Source organism: Gastrolobium bilobum, unplaced genomic scaffold, assembly GCF_033153095.1.
Source record: "Gastrolobium bilobum isolate Gb01-03AN ecotype WA unplaced genomic scaffold, APGP_CSIRO_Gbil_v1 utg77161, whole genome shotgun sequence".
NCBI classification, from domain to species: domain Eukaryota; kingdom Viridiplantae; phylum Streptophyta; class Magnoliopsida; order Fabales; family Fabaceae; genus Gastrolobium; species Gastrolobium bilobum.
This window is the reverse complement of record NW_026898735.1, coordinates 1-17,613: the sequence shown is the minus strand read 5'-3', so window position 1 is coordinate 17,613 and position 17,613 is coordinate 1. Positions and strand designations below refer to the sequence as shown.

At 31.8% G+C, this 17,613-nt stretch overlaps 1 protein-coding gene across 1 annotated transcript; it reads right to left on the bottom strand.

Moving 5' to 3' along the window:
- Nucleotides 1-11,546: 11,546 nt before the first annotated feature.
- LOC133283625 (uncharacterized) lies at nt 11,547-12,668 on the bottom strand. The gene is made up of 2 exons (XM_061480508.1): nt 12,311-12,668; nt 11,547-12,181 (listed from the first exon to the last, which is right to left on the bottom strand). The coding sequence occupies exons 1-2, from the start codon at nt 12,666-12,668 to the stop codon at nt 11,547-11,549; spliced, it is 993 nt and encodes a 330-aa protein (XP_061336492.1).
- Nucleotides 12,669-17,613: the final 4,945 nt, after the last annotated feature.

The following is a 17,613-nucleotide window of genomic DNA, read 5'->3' as shown; positions in this document are numbered from 1 at the left end:
CAGCATTGAGTTTTGAAGCTAAAAAACCAGTATCATCAAGTAATTGCAAGATATAATGCCTTTGAGATAATATTATACCTTTCTTAGCATGAGAAACTTCCAATCCTGTAAAATTTCATAGCCATTGGATAAGTGGTTTGGTCGTAGTGTTGGTTTGAAGTAGAGACTTGATTGCTGGAAATTCAGTTTGCAACAGTCACTTTGCGAAAAATATAACCGGGGTTATACAACTCCGATTGAGACATAGAATATATCGTTGGAAACCTTAAGATGTCTAGTTTAACATAGTAAAATATTAGAATATTTCATAAAAGAGATGAAATTGCAGTCTTGAAAATGATTAAGTAATCAAGTATGGTTATTGATGATATTCCTGTTATAAACAGACTGTGATTGTGCTGTTTGGTGACCTTGGGCCAATGTGGACTCTTGGTTTGGACGGATAGCTTGAGAGGTAAGCTTTCGTGTCCTCGGTTTAGCCATTGTTGGTTCCACCATATCCCATGGGGGGATGGTTATATGCATGATGTTGTTTTCATGTATTATTTTGATAAATGCTATTGAGCTATTATACGTGAGTGCCTTTATGATATGCATGTGGTGTTCCACCTATACGGCAAGCCTGAGTATGTGGCGCATACAAGATGGTGAGGCTTTGTACGAGGTGCAAGCGTTGTTCCTTGTACTTATTGTGGGGTTGTAAACGTGTGTCCTGCATTTCTCTGGCCAGTAGAATAGTTATAACACACATGGCATGAGTATCTGTTGCACTGCATAGTTTTGGAACTTATATTGAATTACTGCTTTTAGAACTTATATTGCACATGTAAGTGAGCTTGGGGTAGAAGATCCTTGAGGACCCCTTGTCTTACTGAGATTTCTGTTTAGAGATCTCACCCCACGTTTGGGTCACCATTTCAGGTTCAGGTAATGCTGGGGTTGAGACCTCAGGCGGCAAGAGGCCAGAGCTGAGTTAGATATGGCTGATTATATGCTGATATGTTGGATGCTGGATATGCTTGTTGCTATTATGTTTTTAGCTTCATTTATGATTATGGATTATCTTGTTGAGACGCTGTTGTTATTTGGTGAGCATGGGGATTGTCCATGCCACGTTTACTTGACTTTGTCTTAGTTTGGATTGGAGTTGTAATAATGTATCGTGATATTGTCCGGACTACGTGTTGTAGATCCGTGATTTTAGATACTCACTGTTATTACATATTATGAGGTATTTCAGTTAATTGTCTTTGCAATCACATACAGGCAATGTTTTGAAAAAGAATTGAGTATTCAACTTGGCTAAGTATAATGACGTCATAATTGAAAAGAAAAATATATTCCGCAATTTTTATTAAGCGCAGCTTAATACGATGATATGATAACATTACCAGATATATACAGGGTGTTACAAGTTTCTTCGTAAAGAAGTATGGAAAGTTTTTTAAAAAGAATTTTTCAAAGAGACTCGCATTTCCTCCTAGAAGAAGATCTAAAGATGAAGGATCCTCCCAATTCACCATCACTTGCTATGAATGTGGAAAAACCGGTCACTACAAATCGGATTGTCCAAATGCTCAAAAGAAAGACAAATATGAAAAGAAGCAAAGCAAGGATAGAAAGAACGTCAAGAAGGCTTATCTTGCTTGGGATGATGAATCTAGTTCTTTCGATGATGGCTCCAAAGAAGAAGCAAACCTGTGCTTCATGCAAGATGGGAGACCACTGGAGAATTCAAGCAAAGAAACTCAACATATATGTCTAATGGCAAATGAGGACAAAAATGAATCTGAAACTGAGGTAAACTCATCTTGCTCTACTATTTCCCCTTCATATGATGAGTTGTCTGACATGTTTGAAGAAATGCATAATGAAACACTAGAACATGTTAAGACTGTTGGCGCATTAAGAAAAACTATTATTTCTTTGGAAAAACAAATTGCATCTTTAGAAAAAGAAGTAAAAGATTTGAAAGATGAAAATGAAACTCTCAAATTACTTTATGCTAGCACTAGTTGTATCAAATGCCTATCTTCAAATGAGCCTGCATCTTCATCATCATGTACATCAAGTAAAGATCTAAACAATGAAATTGATGATTTAAATGAAATTCTAAGCAAATTCACATGTGGAATAGATAACTTAAATGTGTTCCTTGCTAAACAAAGATGCATGTTCAACAAATCCGGTTTAGGCTTTGACATTAGCACACAAGAAAAATCATATAAAAACTTTTCCATTTCTCCATCCTACATGACAAATAGCCATTCATTAAATGTTTTCATTGTGGTGGAAAAGGTCATAGTGCTTCCACATGTAAAGTTAGAAAGAATGGTATTATTGGGCAAAAGAAAGTGTGGGTTCCTAAGGGAACTAAGCCCAAGACCACACAAGGACCCAACAAAGTATGGGTACCAAAGATTAAATCTTGACTTTGTGATGTAGGTTTGCTTGAAGGCTAAAAGTTCCAAGTGGTACTTGGATAGTGGTTGCTCAAGTCACATGACGGGAAATGTAACTAAATTCCAATCATTCACAAAGAAAGAGCATATACATGTTTTCTATGGAGATAACAACAAAGGAAAGATACTTGGTGAGGGTCTTAGACATAACTTGCTGAGGGCCTTAGACATAACTTGCTTAGCATTAGTCAATTATGTGATAAAAATTATGAGTTATTTTTGACTCGACCTCTTGTAAAATCGAAAGTCTAATTGATGGGCAAGTTAAGTTTCTTGGTCATAGAATAGATAACATTTATATGATAGACTTAGATGGTATGCCTTCAAATGACGATAAATGTCAATTTATATTTCTTAGTGAATAACATTTAATTTCTTTCTTAAATATTAAATTTAAATTTAAATTTTTATAATGATTAAACTTTTATTATTTGTTTTTTTACATAATGATTAATGTCAATTTTTTTTAAATTTTTTTTACATAATGATTAATGTCAATTTCTTATAAATTTAAAATATAAAATTTAAATTTTTTTTCTTTAATTATACATATTTTTTAAGAAGTTACTTTTTCTCTTTTTATTTGAAATTTTTATATTTTTTAAACTGTTTATACATATATATATTTAAAACGTTTATGTTAATATTTATTTAAAAAAATACGTGTACAAATTTTTTTTCTCTTTTCGTATTCTTGTTTTAAGTTCAATGTTTAATTTATTTTCTTTTAAAGTATACATATCTCATTTCTTATTTTTTCAATGAAATTTTAAATTTAAATTACTATTTTTATCAACTATACATATATTTTTACAATTTTAAATATTTTTTATTTTAATCTATAATTTTATATTAAATATAAATTTATTAAATATTTTTTTCCAGCTATATAACCAATCCTAATAGGTAGAATAATTAAGCCCACTGTCACATAATAATAAATATTATTAATATGCCTAACAATTTTCCATACAGAAAATAGTGGTAAATATTAAATGCTGAACACTTTTTTCACCTATCAAGTACAAAATTCAAATTTAAAAAATTTAAAATTTAAAATTTAAAATATTAAATATTTTTACACCCAATAAACATAATAATAAATATTATTAATAGGTTTAACAATTTTTCAATATAGAAAAAAGTGGGAAACATGCATAGAAGACAACGCAAATTCATTAAGTGATAGCTTCTAGTTATTTATTCACTACATCAAAAATTGTGTTAATTACACTCTTTCGTCAAAAGAATGAAAGTTTAATTTATTTTTGAGAAATACTACTCTCATTTTACATGAGATAGTTATCTCATTTTCTCTCACTTCGAAAAGTGTACCCCCTCTTTTTTCATTTTTCTTTTTTGCTTTTAAATGGAGGGCCCTACTTGGATTCTCTCTGTCACATGAGAGAACTACTCTCATGTAACATGAGAGTAATATTCCCCTTTACTTTTCTATATTAAATTAAAATTTAAATTCTTATAATTTGGTTTTTATAGAATGATAGATGCCATTTTTAATTGTTTTATTTAAATTTAAATATTATTGCATTAATTATACATATTTTTTAAAAGAATTATTTTTTTCTCTTTCAATTTATAATTTTTATATATTTTTTAAAATTGTTTATACATATATATTTTAAATATTTATGTTAAATATTTACTGAAGAAAATACCTGTACAATTTTTTTTCGTTTTTGGGATTTTTTTAAATTATTTTTTATTTATATTTAAAGTATAAATATGTCATTTTTTATTTTTTCAATGAAATTTCAAATTTAATTTTTTTTTATCATCTCTACAGCTATTTTTATAAATCTAAATATTTTTTCATTTAATCTATATTTTTATGTTAAATGTGAATTTGTTGTATGTATCTTTTATTCAGTTTTATAATTAATCCTAATAAGTACATCAAATAAGCCTAATAGATATAATAGTAAATATTATTAATATGCTTAACAATTTTTCAGGCATAAAACAGTTGGAAACATTAAATGCTAATTTTTTATTCTCTATCAAGTTTAAAATTCAAATTTAAAAAGTTTCAATTTTAAATATTAAATATTTTCTCACCAAATAGACATAATAATAAATATTATTAATAGACTTCGTTATTTTCCATTCATTAAATAGTGGGAAACATACATAGAAGACTGCACAATTTCTACAAGTAATTCTAGTTATTCATTCACGACATTGAAAACGATTAAATTTGAAATTCTAGTTATACATAGTTTTTTAAGAATTTACTTTTTTCTCTTTTTATTTGAAATTTATATTTTTTAAATTGGTTATACATATATATTTAAAACGATTATGTTAATATTTATTTAAAAAAATACGCGTACAAATTTCTTTTCTCTTTTCATATTCTTTTTTTAAGTTCAATGTTTGATTTATTTTCTTTTAAAGTATACATATGTCATTTTTTATTTTTTCAACGAAATTTAAAATTTAAATTATTATTTTTATCTATAATTTTATATTAAATATAAATTTATTATATATATATATATATCTTTTTTTCTAGCTATATAATCAATCCTAATAGGTAGAATAATTAAGCCCACTGCCACATAATATTAAATATTATTAATATGCCTAACAATTTTTCATGCAGAAAACTGTGAGAAATATTAAATGCTGAACACTTTTCCCACCTATCAAGTACAAAATTCAAATTTAAAAAGTTTAAAATTAAAATATTAAATATTTTTGCACCCAATAGACATAATAATAAATATTATTAATAGGTTTAACAATTTTCCAATACAGAAAAATGTGGGAAACATGCATAGAAGACAACGCAAATTCATTAAGTAATAGCTTCTAGTTATTTATTCACGACCTCAAAAATTGTGTTAATTACACTCTTTCATCAAAAAAATGAAGGTTTAATTTATTTTTGGGAAAAATATTTTTGCAGATAAGTTATCTGCATTTACTTTCAAAATGACGTCGTTTTGGGATTGAAAAATTAAAAAATTATAATTATAAACACTATAATAACCTTAAAATAAATTAAAATTACAAAAACACCATGATTTTCGCCCCAAAACAACGTCATATTGGGCTTACTGCAGATAACTTATCTTCAGTAACTGCAGAAAAAGCAAACCCTTTATTTTTATATGTTAAATTAAAATTTACATTCTTATAGTGATTAAAATTTTATAATTTGTTCTTTTTTTAGTTGAAATTATAATTTATTTTTTACAGAATGATAGATGCCATTTTTAATTGTTTTATTTCAATTTAAATATTTTTTCACTAATTATACATATTTTTAAAAAGAATAATTTTTTCTCTTTTAATTCTAATTTTTATATTTTTTAAAATTGTTTATACATATATATTTAAAATATTTATTGAAGAAAATCAATATCAACAACACCTTTATCCCAAATTAATTGGGGTTGGTGGTAGTTGAACCCAAATAAAAGATACAAAAAGGTTGAAAAAGAAACATAAAAGTAAAAATAAAAATAAATAAATAGAATAGTAATAATATATATATATATATATATATATATATATATATAAGTAAAAAAGAAAGGGAAAAGAAGAAGAGGGGGAAATGAAGGGGAAAAGAACTAAAAAGGAACCATCTGGAACATAGGAATAACAACGGGTCTAACCCTCCACCATGCTTATAGCCACACATCCTCGTATAACCACACATCTTCGAATATCTTCATTTCTTATCTTATCCATCCTCGTATAACCACACATCCACCTTAACATCATCATCTCTGCTATTCCCATTTTATGCTAATGTTGCCTATGTGCTGGCCAGCATTCAGCTCCATATAGCATTGCAGGTCTTACTGCTGTTCTATAGAATTTTCCTTTTAACTTAAGGGGGATTTTGCGGTCACACAAAAACCCAGATGCACTACATCATTTCATCCACCCTGCTCTGATTATATGATTTACATCCTCATCAATCTCTCCACCATTTTGCAAAATGGAGCCCAGGTATTTAAAAGCATCTTTCTTAGGTACCTCTTGACCGCTTAGATGCACGAGATCTTGGTCTACATCTCTTACCAGAGAAAACTCACACTTCAGATACTCAGTCTTGCTCTGACTTAATGTGAATCCTTTAGACTCCAATGTGCTTCTCCACAATTCAAGTTTTCTATTAACACCATCTTTGCTCTCATCAATAAGCATAATATCGTCTGCAAAAAGCATACACCATGGAATTTCCTCTTGAATATCTTTTGTTAATTCATCCATAACGAAGGCAAAGAGATAAGGACTTGAGCCGACCCTTGGTGTACACCTACTGTGATAGGAAAATAACTTGATGTTCCGTTACAAGCTTTCACACATGTAGTAGCCCCATCATACATATCCTTGATTGCCTTTACATACTTTGATGGTACCTTTTTCTTCTCCAGAACCCACAATAAAACTTTCCTTGTAACCCTATTGTATACTTTCTCACGATCTATGAACACCATATGTAAGTCCTTCTTCTTTTCTCGATATCTTTCCATTAGTTGTCGCATCAAGAAATCTTAGTATCTTTCCTTAAGCGATGCTCAATAACCCTCTCCCACAACTTCATAGTATGACTCATTAGCTTAATGCCTCTATAGTTAGAACAATTATGTATATCTCCTGATAAACCTTTGGTTTACCATGTTTTTAGGCTAAATTATATGAGAAATATGTAGTAGATTGCATGGAATTCAAGATTTTACAACATATAAATAGTAAGATAGGAATTGGAGCTAATGTTTTGATTTTCTTTGCATTTTGAAAGTAAAATCACACTTATTGGTGCTAAGAAGTGATGAAGAAATCATGACAAAGAGTTGCAGCTCAATATGAACCAAAGGGCCAGAAGAGCACACTCGAGCTCACAGAATGGGCGCTCGAGCACATCTAGGCAGGGGAACCAGCTAAATTGAGCAATCCAGGACGCTCAAGCGCCCATTAGCACGCTCAAGCGCCCAAGACTACAAGAGTTCACCTTCGAGGAGCACGCTCGAGCGCCCAGTTGGCCGCTCGAGCGCGTGTGGGCAGACAGAATTTCTAAATTTATGCACAGGAGCGCGCTTGAGCGCCCAAATACGAACCCATCAACCCAAGATGATTTGATTTGCTATATGATACAGATTTGTAATATTTTGAATGAAAGCGAAAACAAATCAATCTTGATTTATTAATTGATAGAGATTCATGGGAGATTGGATGGATAATTAAAAAAGATATGGCTTCAATGGTTATAAATAGGGAGCTGAGGGTCAAGGAAAGACACCAATTCATCAACCCAAAGAATTACACAGAGACGAAATCCTGTTGCGGAGCGTGGGAGCACTGAGGAACCAAGTCAACGTCACACCAATGGAGGCTTGGAGTTCTCTTTTCTTTATTATCGTTTTTTAATTCAGTATGTTAGGCTAGATTTTTATGGCTATGATACATTCCTCAGGATTGACCTACAGTAATGTAGTTGTGACCTAGTGACTAGTTATGTTTTCAAAGTGGAATAGTGGGGATGTTGAATTCTGGTTTAAACATGTGAACGTAATGGGTTAACTGTCGAAAAAGCAACGGCCCATCCTTATTTTTTGTTGCTATTTGATTTCTTAGATTGGGTTTATAACACTGTAATTCTTACCCATTTGCTTGTTTAGATATTGATTCTTTTTTTGGGGAGGTTTTGGGGGTAGAAAGATGTAAATAGGGTTTAGCCATAAACTTCTGGTTTAGGACTGATTCCCCCTTGAGCCTTGAGTTGGCCTTGGCAACAAGGTGCTTCTAGAAGAAAAATGGAGTCCAAATACAACAAAAAAGCCAGTCCCTCACTCTGTAAATTGGAAATGGAAATAGTTATGGCCTTATGGGAATAGCACCTAAAGCAGCCAAAAACGAAATCATATCCCATGCATAACAAGTTTAAGAGTAAAGGGGAAAAAGGGAAACTTGAAAATGTAAGTGTTCTCCTCTATTGAATTTCAATATAGAACTGTATGCTGCCACAAGATTTCAACTTTCTTGTTTTCATCAAAACATTCATAACGAAACTTTAAAACTGCCTCAAAGTAGAGGGTCACACACAGTGGCTCACCAACCAAGAGCTGCTAAATGAGTATTCCATAGGGAAGTATTTACCTTACAAAAAGTTTTTGGTGATACACAAATAGTAATAAACCTAAAAGCCTTAGTTGTTCGGTGAAGGTCTAAGAATGGGTTTGGTTAATAGAGATGAGACAAACCCAAAGAGTTTGAGCATTAAAATGCCCTGACCGATCTGTCAAGGCTGTTCTAGTTTTATCAAAGAGTAGATAAATTCTACAAGTTCATATTTATATAGCTCTAATACAAGTATAAAAGAATAAGTAATCTAACTGAACTACAAAATTAACTAGAACACACAAATATGTAACAGTATTTATTTACTTAACATGTATTTTTGCCAACTCTTGTGATTTCCTATACTTTAGTTATATGCAGAGAAAATGCTACAAAGTTCATTGTAGCAATTTTTAAAGAAAGAGAAAGAAAGAGCAGTGAGATCGATATATAACGGCTAGTAACCCACTAGCATTTAGCTTTTTCCTATGTTATATGTGTGTTGTGTCCCATGATTTTTTTAATCAAAAAGAAGTTTTCTTACTTTCCCCAGTATAATGTTCGTTTTGTAGGTATTCAAATGACTAGTTGTACAGCTGTGTATAGTCATGATCTTTTTTGTTGTAATTCTCTTTATCTAGATTCATATAGATAGTTATATTTCATTTGTTTCCTTTTGGGTTATTTTGCAGTCCAAGCAGTGGGGCTTTAAGGGATCTTAGCTTATTTTGTTGCGATGACAGGTTTCTTTCACTCCTGGAGGCATACCTCAGTCAGCTGCAGAAATATGAGGGTAATCAAAGAAGAAACTTCTGTAAATTGAATATTTAATATGCTTTATCCCAGTTATATTAGGCTAACATCTCTTTATACTTTGCTTAGGAGTTAGGTTGGTATGTGAGGATATCACTGGAGGTCAGGAACATGCACCAATTCCTGCTACGAATTTGGTTGATGACCCTCTTTCCACCCACAGGCAAGTTGAATCGGGGGTTTGCAATTTGAATCCCCTATTTTATTGTTGAGAGTAAATTCTAGCCATTTCTAGCCGTGGGCTCTCATAAGGAGGGAGGAGCTTAAGTTCTGGCCTCTTGCTTCCCACAACTCACATAGCTTGTAGATATAAAGGAACCTTAGGAAAGAAGTTTGGTGGAATTAAACTACTTTAAAAATAAACTCTATTATACTTGACTAAATAACAAGGACTAGGAGACTTTACTGATTTTTACCTCTTTCGGTTAGGCTAGTCAAATGAGAGTTTGAAAAGCTCACTAATATTTTACTTGTGTACTCTATTTTGGTGGTAGTTGATCAACCATAGTCACTAGTGCAAAAGATAAACAACATAGCCAAAGTTCATATGGGTGGCTCTATCTAGAACCATCTATCCCTGCTGATAGCTTCCAGAAGATAGGAACACATCATTCAACCTTCAAAAAAATTACTGGATGATGCTAGAATGTTGTCTGATATTCAGAAGTTCTACAACGTGAATGTACAGGAGCTTCCACCAAATGTTGCTGATTTTCTCTGATGAATTAATTTTGTGTTCTATGTCAACAAGTCATTAGGCCTTTTTGTGTCAATTAGTATCTTATGATCTTTTTTTTTTTTTACCACATTGGAGATTAAATGATGTCTAATATGATGCCATTTGTAATGGATTCTATATATTTTGTTTGATTAATTAATTAGCATGTTGTTGTTCAAGCCTGCTTTTATTTTCTTGTCTTTGTCTGTATGTCCATTTTGAAGGGTACTGTCGAAGAGTACACTGTGTATTTTTGCAAGCTTCGTACCAATGCTGAAATTCTATAAATTAACAATGTTGTCCTTGGTGAATAAATATGACATGTCTGCTTAAAGATATGAGCACAAGTGATTATTGTATTTGACATATATGAGACAAACTAAACAACCGAAACATTGTGTAATGAGATTTTAAGGCCTATACATTATCATGTTCCGTTGTTATCAACTATTTGACTTCTCATTAGTTGAATAACTGTTTTTCCCTTTTATCCCGGCCAATATTTTTAGTTGATGCCACATGATGCCTTAACCCTTTTAAAAAGGCTAAGTTCTAATCATATTTCGTTTCTCACCCATTCATTATAATCTAAAATATTTACATTTGAACCTTGCTTCTTGAATCTGTCAAGATGTTACTGAAATTTTCTGCAAAGAAGTATGCCTCTGATTTCTATCTTTCATTTCCTTTTGAAAAATAATGGATAAATTGTTGGCCAAGTTTCGACAGATGAAATCTACAAGAGCTGACCTGCCATGTATAAGGTCATTCAAACAAAGATGATATGTATACATTGGCTTATTATTTATATAAAGTTGGGAGGACACGTTCTCTGGTTGAGAGGTTTGAAAGAAGCGAAAGAATTCAAATCAATGAAGATCAAACTAACGCATCCCTCCCCCACAATAAATAACGAGGAGGGAAAAAATTGATACTGAAGATCAAATTAACGCATCTCCCACCATGGTATTTGAGAGGGGGGAAAGAATTCCCCTCAATGAAAGATCAAAACAATATGCCCTCCATTCCCAACACACTATCTAAAAATGATAAATCTTCCAACATACTGGTAAAATTATAGCTCAGCTTTACAAAATTTTGTATAATGGCATTCCCAATACACCTAGAGCTGGAGGCTTACTAAGCATTAACATTTTATGCTTAAGCTCAACAAAATAAAATACAATGTACTATGTTCCTTTTACAAACAAGTTTAAATACTGTGTGTTGTCGGTATCTACTTGGAGCACCAGGTCCACAACCATATGAAGTTGTTAACAAATGAAAAGGCAAAGGCAATTTTTGACTCTGGCTCTGCATCTCCTTTGCTGCCAATTTAAGGGAACCTGAAGTGCTTTAACAAGCAGTTCAAAATTCTGCACTTTTCACCTTTGAAATGCTCTCAAGGACTGCCACAAGAGAAATGTGCCCCATCATTGTCACCCTTTTAGCCTCTGCATCTATATTGAAGGATGTAAAATTGAAGATAAATTTTGAAGTTTTGGATGTTTTGGGATGTCCTTTTGGAAATGCTTCAATTGACAATTCAAAATAATTCTCTCTTGCTCGGAAAAATCAAGAGGATAGTCTTTCTCTGCAAGGCTACAAATATCATCAACATTGAATGCTTTGTAACCATTCTTCGGATCTAATGAAGAGCTAAGTGATAAAAGTTCCATTGTTTGCTCGTTAAACCTTCTATTTAACTCTTGTAACTGAAAGTCAATGGTTGAATTAAAAATATCAAAATGATAGTGATGCTCAATAGTTATTTGTTCATGTTGTCGACGGCCACGACCTTCAATATATTGAGCATCAAAATCTGGAACATCTATCTCATGAAGCTTGGAGAAATTGACAACACTTTCAAGTATTCTTTTCCAACCACCATCTCGTAATTCTTGAATAAGTTCCTTTGTACTTGAAACTAAATGTATAGCATTCAAAATATCTTGAGCTTTTTGTTGTAAGGCTTGACAAAGAATTTCAGTGATGCCCATGATCTCCTTCATCAAAAGTAAATTAAATATAAACTCAAAAGAAGTGATCATCTTATAAGCTGTTGTAGCATCCCCTCTTTGAGAGTAATTTGAGCCTTCATTGCAAATTTTTTCAAGTACTGAACATGATTCATTATACCCTCGTTGAAGACTGCATATAGATTAAAAATGAGAACCCCATCTTGTATCACTAGCCCTCTTTAGTGTGCCTACTTGGTTAGAACCTGTACCAGTTTCAAGCTCGCCAATAGCTTGCAAATGTTCAAATTCAAAAATTTGGGCAGCTTGGAATTGATCATGACGTTTAGAAGAAGCAGTGACAATATTAATGATGAAATTCAAATTCTGGAAGAATTGATAAATAGAAGAAACTTCCTTAGAGGCAGCAATCAAGGCTAATTGTAATCGATGGGCAAAACAATGCACATAATAAGCACAAGGACATTCATTAAGAAATAATGCTTGCAATCCATTCCATTCACTACGCATGTTACTAGCACCATCATATCCTTGGCCACGAATATTTTGGATATCAAGGCAATGATGTGAGAGTATGTCACTAATAGCATTTTTAAGTGTCATAGAATATGTATAGTGATAAAGATCAAAAAATCTCTTTTATAAAACCATCTTTGTCAACAAATCTCTAGACAAGAGCCATTTGTTCCCTTTTCGATTCATCACGTGATTCATCCACAATAATACAAAACTTAGAGTCCCCAATATCCAGCAGAATTTGTTTACGCACTTTGTTTGCTAGAACATGTAAAATCTCCCTTTGTATTTGAGGTGAGGTATACTTGGCTGTCAATGGAGCATTCATTAGAACAACATCTGCAACTTTTTCATTGTAAGATGCCAAAAGTTTGATCATTTCAATAAAATTACAACTATTTCTTGAATTAATAGTCTCATCATGTCCTCTAAAAGCACACCCCTGAAAAGCAAGCCAACGAGCAACATCAATTGAAGTTTTAACACGCATCCTATTTTTTCAATTTGTTGGGAGCTTTGAGCATGCATAACTTTATCAATATGACAAGACTGATTCATTAAGTCCGCACATGAGATAATTGCATTAGTATGTTGTGAACAAGGATCATCTCCCATGTGATTTAGAAAAGCACAATACTTGCCACTATGAACTCTATTCCAACCATTAAAACCTTTGATTGTGAACGCATCCCAACCATGTCGCTCGCCGACCTTTGTAGTGAAAAGATAACATGGTAAACAGAATGCAGCATCTATACAAGGTGAATACTCAAGCCACGAAGAAAATTCTTTGAACCAAGAAGGTTGAAAACGTCGATGATGTTTTTCTTTTGAAAATGGATAGGAGCATTTAGGTTGATATGGCCCAGCTATTAAATAATCTCTTCGTATCTCATCAACTTCTTTAGCTAAATATTCCCAAATTGGCTTACGTTTTCCTGGAACTCGTTCAAAAAATTTATTTTTGACCATAATAACATCATCAGTATGTTCAATTCTACGACACTTTGAAGGAGATTGCTCATGAGAAGGTGCACCAATTTCAGAAATTATGTTCGTAGGAGCATCACTTGATTCACTTTCAGATACTACTTTCTTTTAAAAAACACATCTATACTTTTCTGTTTATCCTTGCCCATATTTTTTCAACCTACATGTCAATTTGTAGGTAGACATTTATATTAAAGTAGCTAAACAAATATCATATTTATGTCAAATGGATGAGGGAGCAAAAAGATTTAGACAAATAACAAAAAATCAAATAAAAGAGAAAAATATAAGACAATAGTTGATTATATTATGAGAGCAATACTATGCTATTCTAACTACATAGTGAGAAAATGGGGACATGATGAGTAATTGAGTACATAAAGGGACAACATAAAAAAATAAATTGAAGCATTTCCTAATTTTACAACAAATTACTAAGAAAGCGCAAAGCAAGTGAGATTCTTATGTTTGGAATGCTTATCAGAAAAGTTAGTGTCGTTTTATATGTTTGTTTTGATATATGATTATTAACAATTGTTCATTTCAATTTTCAATACTATGTGGCATTATTTAGTAAATAACTTAGATAAGTATGCTAGAATTCATAGTAAATTTTTTCCTAATAAATTTGTGTATTTACGATAAATATTTTGATAATTTAATATGCCAAAATTTTTGGCATGGGCTAAACTAAAATTCTGGCTCCGCCACTGGTCCCCACCCACTGTTATCCCACAAAAAGATAACAAATAAAAGTTGTTTATTTGGTGTTTTGTTCAACATTTCATTATTTTATTAAAGGAAGTGAAAGAACCTGACAAGGAACAATTGCAACTGAACAAGAATTGACACTCTGCAACACAACAGATGCTCACATGCCACACGGGCTGGCTGACGCTAACGCGAAGAGACAAAACAGTGGCAACTGGCAAAGAAGAACACTAAGACCAGCAAGATAAATCTGGGTGTAGCCGTGCAAGGTGCTTGAAAGCCACGAAGAAATTTTGCTTGAAAGCTCAAAATGAAAGAGTCACTAAGAAGGAAAAATCTTCAACAAAAAATATATTTGGATTCTACAGTAATGTCAAACAAGCACCTCGTTATGTTTTTATTTTCTTTTATTGGATAAATAAGTGATTGGTAATTTATTATGAATTTTATTTAATATTTAATATACATCATCACATCAATGGTGCAGGTTTTTCTTTTGATAAGACTAAAGTGCCAATTCCAAAGTTACACTTACACGACAGGTCCGACAATTTGGAGTAGGGGGGAGGAACTTTGGCTATTGATTTGAAAAGAAGAAGAAAAATAGAAAAAGGGGGAAGAAAATTGTGTGAAAGAAAATGTGGGTATAGAATTGAAGATAAAAATATTATAACTTTATTATATTTATTTAGATAGTGCCAAATTATAATTTTAGCCATGGCCAAATTATAATTAATTATATACTTATATATATATAATTATATATAATAAGTAAATTTTTAAAAAAATTAGCCAATGCCAAGGCACCCACTGGTTATAACAACGCTACGCCACTGGCTCCAGACAATTTGGCATACCATTATTAAGAAGCTTGTTTTAGGCCATAAAAAGCCTTATGGAGCTTACATACAAGCTTGGAATTAGTAGAAGAACCCTCTTTTTTACTGTGATAGCCTATGGGAAATTCCATATATACATCTTCAAACAATTCCCTATTTAAGAATGCATTATTAACATCCAATTGAAACAAATGCCATTTTTGGGATGAAGCAATAGCCAAGAAAGTCGTAATTGTAACCGACTTAGAAACCACATAAAATGTCTCAATGAAATTAATATCCTCTTGTTGGTTATAACCTTTGGCTACAAGTATAGCCTTGTTCCTTTTCACAGTACCCTCAGCATTGAATTTTATTTTACATATCCACCTACATCCAATAGAGTGTCTGCCTTAAGGTTAGGGGTGTAAATGGGCCAGGCTGGCCCAGCCCAGCCTACATTAAGCCCAGCCTAGGCCCAGCCTTTCAGAAAAGTAGAGTAGGCTTAGGCTTATAAAAAGGCTTTTTTAATAAATAGGCCATAGGCCAATTTTGTCAAGCCCGGCCTACGGCCTTGTAGGCTGGCCTATTTAATTTATTAAAATAAAATAATAAAATAATATTTATTTTATGTGACAAAGACACAAAGTACCAAATACCAATATCTCTTACTTTTTGTGCTATTTTATTTTACGAAAGGAAAACTTGTCTAATGTCTCCAAATTTTACATGCTGTTGCAGCTTAATACCATGGAGCAATGGGTACCTTGCTGGATTATGATGTTACTGATATAGATCTTTCAATAATGCTCTTCTTTCCCTTGTCTTGATGGTGGTTTAAAGATTTTTAGATGAATGACATTCTCTTGTAGACTTTGTTTAACATCCAGTAATTGTATTTTTTTTATTTTTCCCATTTCTTTGATTTTTCTATGATATACATTCTAGAGCAGGTATTATGTTGACTCTTTCTTGTTTGTCATTTTTTTCTTATGAGAAGTACTAGTGCATGCATGAATGGAACTTTCTTTGCTCTATACAATTATTTTTTTTTGCTTAGTATATATAGTGGGAGGCCTACAAGGCCTGTAGGCCATGTCAGGCTTTCTTATTTTTGAAAATGGGCCGGGCTTGGCCTACAAATAAAGCCTTTAATAGGCCAGTAGGCCAGATTGAATTTTTTTTACATATCCACCAGATCCAAAGCCCAGAGTGTTTACACCCCTACTTAAGGTAATGGAAATATGGACCAGGTATGGTTGCTCTCAAAGCTAGAATTTCAGCTTGCATAGCAGCACACCAATGAGGATATTTGACAACTTGATGATAATATTGAGGCTCATGGTGTGCAGAAACATTGAGAACGAACTTCTTCTGAGTTGTTGACAATCTGTCACATGCAATAACTGGTGTTGGTTAACATATTACAGTGATAATCTCTTATGTAATAAGGAGGTTTGGTTGCTCTGATATCATCTTACCATATAAACCTAGAAAGAGAACAAGAAGAAAAATAAAGAAGCTTGTGGGTTTCTTTAGTACTGATTGAAAAGTTTCAGAGAGAAAATAATGTCTAAATACAAAAGTCAAGACTAAAAACTAAAAGCTAAAATTCAAAGTAAACTTACAATCAGTCCAGAAAAGTAACTATGGGTCTGTTTGATTGTGTTTTGGTTTTTTTGTTCTTAAAACTGTTTTGTAAAATAATTATGGAAACAGTTGTTTTCTATGTTTTTTTTTTATTTTGAAAGTTAAAAACCAAAACAGAAAACAAAAACAACTCAGACATGTTCTCTAAATTTGATTCTAAAAACAAAAAAAACAGTTACAGTTTTTAAAACTTTTTTAACAAAACAGTCCTTACCAAACGAGTTTTTTTGTTTTTTTGTTCTAAAAACTAAAAAACTGTTTTTGAAAACATTATTCAAACAGAGCCATGATTTCACTAACTATGGTTACGGTAACACAAACTACAGTAAGCTAAAAATAAAAGTTATTTTTATATTTATTATTTATTTCAAAACACTATATATATATATATATATTTGTAATCAAAACGCTATAATTTATTAGTGAGCTCGTGGATAACTAACTAATAATATGTGTAAAACTTTTTATTCTTACAATTAATTTTTATATACACCCTAATTATTGTCACCAGTGGCGGACCTATGTAAGTTTTAGTGTGTGCAAGTGCACACACAAATTTTTTGGAAATATATATATATATATATATTGGGTCATGAACAAAAATCACAGGTTTCAGTTTAATCTCTTAAAAAAAAAGTTGACTCGTGATCCCTTTAAAATCCAAAATAGACCCATGTTAGTCCTTTTGAGGAATTAATGTGGATCTTTTTGAATTTCAGAGGACTATGATTTTGATTATCTGGGTCTATTTTTGAATTCTGAGGAATCACGAATAGACTTTTTTTTTCCCTAAATTGATTATTTTTTTTATATTAAGTTAAAGTTTTTTTATATATATTCTTTTGTATTTTAAAATATTTAAA